Source organism: Babylonia areolata, chromosome 24 (assembly GCF_041734735.1).
Source record: "Babylonia areolata isolate BAREFJ2019XMU chromosome 24, ASM4173473v1, whole genome shotgun sequence".
Lineage (NCBI taxonomy): Eukaryota > Metazoa > Mollusca > Gastropoda > Neogastropoda > Buccinidae > Babylonia > Babylonia areolata.
In genome coordinates, this window is record NC_134899.1 from 13,639,932 (window position 1) to 13,646,941 (window position 7,010).

The 7,010-nt window shown below is 48.6% G+C and overlaps 1 protein-coding gene across 1 annotated transcript; it reads right to left on the reverse strand.

Annotated features, from left to right (window-relative positions):
• Nucleotides 1-906: 906 nt before the first annotated feature.
• On the reverse strand, nucleotides 907-4,203 carry LOC143298559 (uncharacterized). The gene is made up of 2 exons (XM_076611438.1): nucleotides 4,022-4,203; nucleotides 907-2,644 (listed from the first exon to the last, which is right to left on the reverse strand). Exons 1-2 carry the CDS (start codon nucleotides 4,201-4,203, stop codon nucleotides 907-909), a joined length of 1,920 nt encoding a protein of 639 aa, XP_076467553.1.
• Between the last annotated feature and the right edge of the window lie 2,807 nt (nucleotides 4,204-7,010).

Here is a 7,010-nt window from a genome sequence, read left to right on the forward strand (position 1 = left end):
GTGGTTTTATCGTTTTGTGAAGGAGGGAAACTTGTTTCGAATGTTGTCATGTTTGAATGTGAAACAGATGTAGTGGTGGTGGTGGTTGTCAGCGTGCTTTCAGCTGTGTGAGGAGTGTGCTGTGTCAGATCCAGTGAACTGACAGGTGTGTAAGAGCCAGTGTTGACACAGACCGTCCCCACAGTGGACGACACTGGAGGGCTGTGCGCTTCACTGCTGGACAGACTGAAACTATTTTGTCTCGCGTCGCCGTCTCTATTTTTTGCGCTGACGTCACCACGCACTCTGTCAGCTTCATTAACGAGGCTTTCCCAGACACTTTCAAGCGACAAGTCCTGTTTAAGCTGGCTACCTTGCCTAGCTCTCTGATCCTGTGTAAACCGGTCTGTGTTTGTTTTACGTGACGTGGATTTCTCCTCACGCTGCTGGTGCCCCTCCTCCAGCTGTGGTGGTGAAACGAGGGGAGGGGGAGAGGGAGTGGGGGTGGAGGGGAGCGGGTCTGGACTGTGGATGTTTTCTGCCCGCTGCAGATCGTACTCGTTGTCTGAGGACGTGGTAGAGTAGCTGCTACCGCTGCCGTAGGCGTCGTCCGTGGATATGGCGTCCTGGGTTCCCCGGGGCCGTTTCCTGCGCCTCTTCATCACCAGCTTGTCACGCTCCTCTTCGTGCTTCTTGAACATCTCGCGGAGCTCCTCCACGTGGCCAGGCTTGATCTGTCTCCTCACCGTCTTCACGCTCCCCTCGTACTTGGTCACCTTCGCAGGCGTCGCTTTCCTTTTGACCTTGCCTCCCCTTTTCTTCTCCACAACGTGGATTCGCGTCATGTCTGGCTCTGTGGAAGCCAGGCTGCTGGTGGTCGTCACTTCTGTGTTTTCTAGATTTAGGGTCAACGTGCTCGTCAGCCCGTCATTGGGGAGGGAACAGGGTGGTATTGTTGGCGTTCACATGAGTTGTCATCGAGTGGTTTTGGTTTTCTGAAGGTTGTGTTGCACTTTCAGGGTCTTGCTGAAAGGGGGCACTGTCTCTGTTGAAGGAGACTGCGTCTGTGGAGTGGGGCTTCAGGGCGTTGTCAAGGTAACCCAGCACCACGTCTGCTGTTGTGTTCTTTCTGCTATCTGGTTTCGATTCTGCACCGCTTGACATGCGCTTAGACTGGAGAGTTGGGGGAACGGCAGGAGCCTGATCAGATGGCAGAGAAAAACGCTTGACAGAGACAAAAGCCGCTGACTTCTCCATGGCTCCGGTATTCTCCAGCGCGACATGATTAGAGGAAGAGATTCTTGTTGACGTGTTTTGTGCATCCAGTGTGTCGTCAGGTTTGTCCCTTTTCTTTGGTGATGCTGAGCGTGCTGTCGCTCTGTCTTTGGTTTTCTCAGCCAGTGCTGAAGACCTGTTCGTCCCTGAGGAGTGGCGGCGTAGTCCACCTGCAGCCTCATGGTCACCAGAGTCCGGCAGGACTTTGAGAGGAGACCCGTCATAGTTCAGTATGGATTGTACACCTGTCGGAGATGATGATGATGATGATTGTGAAGGTGATGATAACGATGGTGGCTGAGCTGAGAGAAGCGAAACAGACAGGTCTGGTGTTGATGCTGTTTTCTTGTCTGCTCCTTGAGGGAATGGTTGTTTGGAGCGTGCGGCATGAGACACAGATTTGTCAGCTCCACGTTGAGCATTTCCATGTCCCTCTCTGTCGGTTCTTTGTGAATTGCTGCCTGATGCGGGGTTGTGGTTCACCAAACGTCGAGTTGCAGCAATCTCCTGATCACGAGTGCGAGGCGAGGCGGAGAGGTTGGTCAAAGAGACAGTTCTGTCTGAATGAAACGACGAGCGTGCCGATTTTCTCCAGAAAGCGAAGCTGTCTGAAAACAGCGTTGAATGTTTCAACTCCCGCAAAGAACAACTCCTCTCCATTGTCTTGGACGAAGGTCTGTCAGTGCGTGAGGAAGAGTCTTTGTCCCGAACAACGTGATTCAGTTTTGAGCTGCTGAATGCCGAATATGCAGACAAAGGCCTAGACCTCCTCACGGGATAGTCTACTTCCCTTGGAGATGAACCAGAGTGGTTGCTATCTGAATAAAGTGAGGATGGTCTTGAAACTCTAGCACGGTGAGAAACAGACTGTTCTGATGTGTGGAGGTTTGGGGATTTATCGTTCGAGTCCTTCCGCCTCATCACGACTTCATCGTTGTGCTGGGAGACTCGTCTTCTGGCCCGGTCCTTCCCTTCCTGAAATTTGTCCGAGGGAGGGGAAGAGCTGGGGGACTGCTGAGGGTCGACACCACTCTGCGTCTGTGTGCCCCCCTCACCATCACCCTGCCCCGCTTCCCTCCAGCCTCTTCTCGTGATCACGTCACTGTGTCGGTTTAAACGGATCAGTCCGAGATCTCTCAGGGTCTTGCTCGGGGTTCTGTGTAAGCCGGAAGAGGAAGAACGTCTCAGACCTTTTCCGTCAAGTTTGGAGTTGTCGTCATAACTGCTGTTGTATTTTTTGCTGTTGTTGTTTTGGTTGTTGGTGGTGACGGTGGTGGTAGTCGTTGTGTCGACGGTGGCTGGGGTGTTGAGTGCAGTGTTGTGGGGCACAGAGGCGCAGGAATGCGTTTGGACATGGAGGTGAGGTTGACTTCCAGTCACTGATGTTGACCTGTAACACAAGAGGGAAAGTTAAAGAACAACTGACTATACTTTGCAAACCGATGAACAACAACAGCAACAACAACAGAGTACTCGTCTATGCCTGTGCGAACGTACAGCCCACACAACTTAGAGTCAACAGCAACAATAGCAGGACCAAGAGCAGCATCAAACACAGTGTACCCAGCCATGTTTCATAATGACTTACAATTTGCAGATCCCAGTTGGCATTGGCAGTGTATCTCAACCTGTGTCCTACAGTAAATTACAACATACCCCCTTGATTACAAAACAGCAGCAGCAGCAACAGCAACAGTATATCTATCAATGTTTCTTAGCAACCTTCAACTCACACATCAGCTCTGATAACAGCAATAGTAGCATCACCACCACCACCGCTACCGTGCAACGTGTATCTGCAATGTTTCGTGGTAACTTGCAACTTACCTACCCTTATTAACAACATCAACATCAACATCACCGGCAGCTGCAGCAGCAACATCAGCAACAACAAGACATACATAAATACAAACGACAACAGAAGTGTATTTCATTGTTTTCCCATATTAGCCTGCAACTTCCACAGCCTTACAGGCACACTCAACAATGTAAGGAGCTGCAGTAGCAGCAACAACAACAAGACAGACATCAATAACAACAGTAGTGCTTCCAAACCTACCTTCCTTGATGGTTAACAACTTCCACGCCCTCACTGACAATATCAACAGCAGCAGCAACTAACAACAGTAACAACTGTAGCAAAAACAAACATAACACAACGGGAGTGTATAACACTGTTGTTCATCACTGTCTGTCCCAACAGATTTCGCTGTGCGAACTTCGGGCTGCTCGGGGGAGAGCGTGTCGCCATAGTGCAGCGCCACCAATTCTTCCCCCATTTCTTCCGCGTGCAGTTGTATTTGTCTCTCTAACACAGTGGATTTTTTTTCAGAATTTTGTCAGGGACAGTGTTGTTGCCTTTGGTCCTTTTACATGCGCTGAGTGCATACTACTCACGGGACCTCAGTTTATGGTCCCATCCGAATAACTAGCGTCCAGACCACCAAGGTCTAGTGGACGGGTGTGTGTGTGAGGGTGGGAGGTGGGGGGTGGGGTCCTGGCTAGTGTGAGATTCGATCCCGTACCCACAGAATCGTGCTTCCTTGGCAGACACGTTACAACAAGCCACCACTTCAATGTACCCGTGTAACTTGCGCATCCTTTCTGACAACAACAACAGCAGTTGCCGCAACAATGCAGCGAGAACAAGAAACTAACAACAACAAATACCCCTCCATCTCGCACGCTGATCCAACACCTCACCCCCCCACCCCACCCCACCACACACACACACACACACACACACCACCCCCTACCCCCCACTGACCTCAGTTGTGACTCTTGCTGCTGCTTGACGTAGGAACCTGTGGTACTGAAGAAAACCAGGCGTGGTGACCTCTCATTGTCCAGGCTGTGCAATCTCTCCAGTGACCTCGCTCCACGCGCGTCTTCTCGCGAGAAGCTCCCGGACAAACGATACTTCCGCTTCGAACTTCCGGTGGAAGCCATTTTCGAACACACTTCCCAACTAGGGTGTTAGTTTGTTTGTTTTGTTTGTTTTTGGTTGTTTTTTTTGTTGTTGTTGTTGTTTTGTTTTGTTGTTGTTGTTTTTTCTTCGTCGTGAATGAGAGGTTACATTGCGTGATACTTGGGAAAGATAACGTTGAAAAACAGGTAACGTAGGCGTTCATCCATTTTGACGATCAGACGATCCTGTCGACATCTTTGATGCTGAACTGTTTGGTAACGAAATCCGGGTTTTCTCAGGTAGTTGCGTTGAAGGAAGGACGAGGATCAAGCTTCTTGACTCTTGCACGGTCAGTCACTATCTGCACAATACAAACACGTGGAACAACATTGTAGCACTGGAAAACAAGTGCAGGGTGTACATTTCTTCCATCATAATACAAATAAGGACTTCACAAAGATGCATAAAAGATGCATAAAAAGATATGACTCAGTTGGAAGGTGGGGGTCACCCCTCAAAGATAGCCTGCTGCATGGACAGGGGTGTTGGATTTGAATTTCATGACAGGCAGAGAACCATTTTCGATAGGGGCCGATTTAAAACTGGAGAAAAAAAACCCATTTAACACAATACGCCAGTGTTGGAATTATGTAAAATATCTACTCAAATGTGTTTCACACACACACACACACACACACACACACACACACACACACACACACACACACACACACACAAAGACTCACTCACACTCGCGCGAACATGCACCTGTTAGCTTGGGCGTAAACGCACATGCACACGTAATCATGAGTGCATTGTCACTAACTTAATTATAGACTTGCATGCACGAATCAGTGCAAGCACACAGACACACAGTGACAAACACGCGCGCGCGCGCGCGCTGTCACAATTCATAACAGCACAGCTATTTATATCCTACCTACGCCAGGTAAATTCAAATCGATCAGCTTTTTTTGAGTTCCTCTTTTTTTTGCCAGTATACGCGGACTCAAAAGCTTACAGAACAAACACACACACACACACACACACACACACACACACACACACACACACACACTTTGGTTAGTAACAGAGGGAAAATCTTTAAATCTGCCACCTCTGAAACCGTATCGACGACAGAGCTAGTACCGTACACATCCGGATATATAACGCCTAAATTAACATGCTCCAATACCAGTACAGCAATAATTCCAATACCAATGCTACAATACTACACTGCAGCAAACTGACACACGCGAAACTCGTCTGCACACACACAAGTAAAATAGAGTCGCATTTAGCGACCTATTGACCTATTGACCGACGCTCAAAAGGTCACGTTGTTTGGGTCAGAGAAGTGATTGCAGAGAAGGAGCCCCCTAACGTAAGTAAAACACGCGTTTCAGACTTCACAGGTGCGAGCAAATAAATGTTCAACCCATGAACTTAGCCAAGCGCCTTCCACATCCATGACGCGCTCATGGTGTCACAACAGAACATTTATTTAGTTTATATATTTTGTTTTTTTATATATTTACTTATTCATCAGCCACATAATGATACTGACCTTCATAGCGAATACACAAGGCGCCCATGGTTAGTTGTGACACATACTCGCCAAAGGAGAGACCGCAAGAGAGAAGAGAGAGGGGGGGGGAAAAGGAAGACGTGTAGGCCTATGTATGCCGCGTCTCGTGGTAAGAAAGCGTTGTTCAGAAAAAAAAAAAACTGTATGGAGATTGACAACAGTCCTTTTGTGGGGGCGTTTCTTTGCTGACAGGAGAAAGTGTAAAGGGGCATTTATGATGTGTGTGTGTGTGTGTGTGTGTGTGTGTGTGTGTGTTTGTGTGTGTGTGTGTGTGTGTGTGTGCGTGTGTGTGGTTATTGCTAACCAACATATCATTATCTCCACCATAGTGTGTGGATATGGCGCTTTATATATATATATATATGTTTCTCCCACCCACCCCACTCCCCCGACCCTCTGACCCAACCTCCAGCCTTCCCCACCACTCTGCTTTCCTGTCCGTGATGGGACGCAAAGGTCAACTTTCCGTTTCCCTACCCACCCCCCCCCCACCCCCCTCACCCCTCTCCTCTCTCCCTCTCTCTCTCTCTCTCTCTCCATTGCTCTCCGACCTTGACATGGCTATGTGTTGTTGGCTTATCTATATGCAACAAAGACAAGCCCATTCCTCTAAAAAAATAAACTTGCAACAACAACAACATCAACAAAACTCACCAAAAAATCCAACGCTTTCATCTCCCCCTCTCTCTCTCTCTCATCTTATGCTTTCGGCTCTCTTTCTCTTTGTCTCTCTGTTTTTTTGTGTGTATGCATAAGTACGTGTAGTGTACGTGCACGTGTATAGCTGTGTCTGCGTGTTGTAGTCTCTGTGTCTGCCCGTATCTTTGTGTGAGAGGGAGTGTGGGCGTGGAGGTACTCGAGCATCAAGGCCTCGGAACATCACGCAAAGCTAACATCGCGGAGACTATGTGCTGTCTTACCGCTCAGAATCTCTCGTCCAACCCTCAACGACAGCCCACATCCATGAGGAAAAAAAGAAGTTTTCAAAAGTAGTTGGTGGTGGCATCTACCGCTACCACCATAACCACCTATCCAAAGGTTAGAGAAGAGGACGAAGAAGAAGAAGAAGAAGGAGGAGGAGGAGAGGAAGAAGAAGAAGGAGGAGGAGAGGAAGAAGAAGGAGGAGGAGGAGAGGAAGAAGAAGAAGGAGGAGGAGGAGGAAGAAGGAGGAGGAGGAGGAGGAAGAAGGACAACAACAACAACAAAACGAAGAAGAAGAAATCACTATTCGAAGATTCACACTGACAAGAACATGGTAAA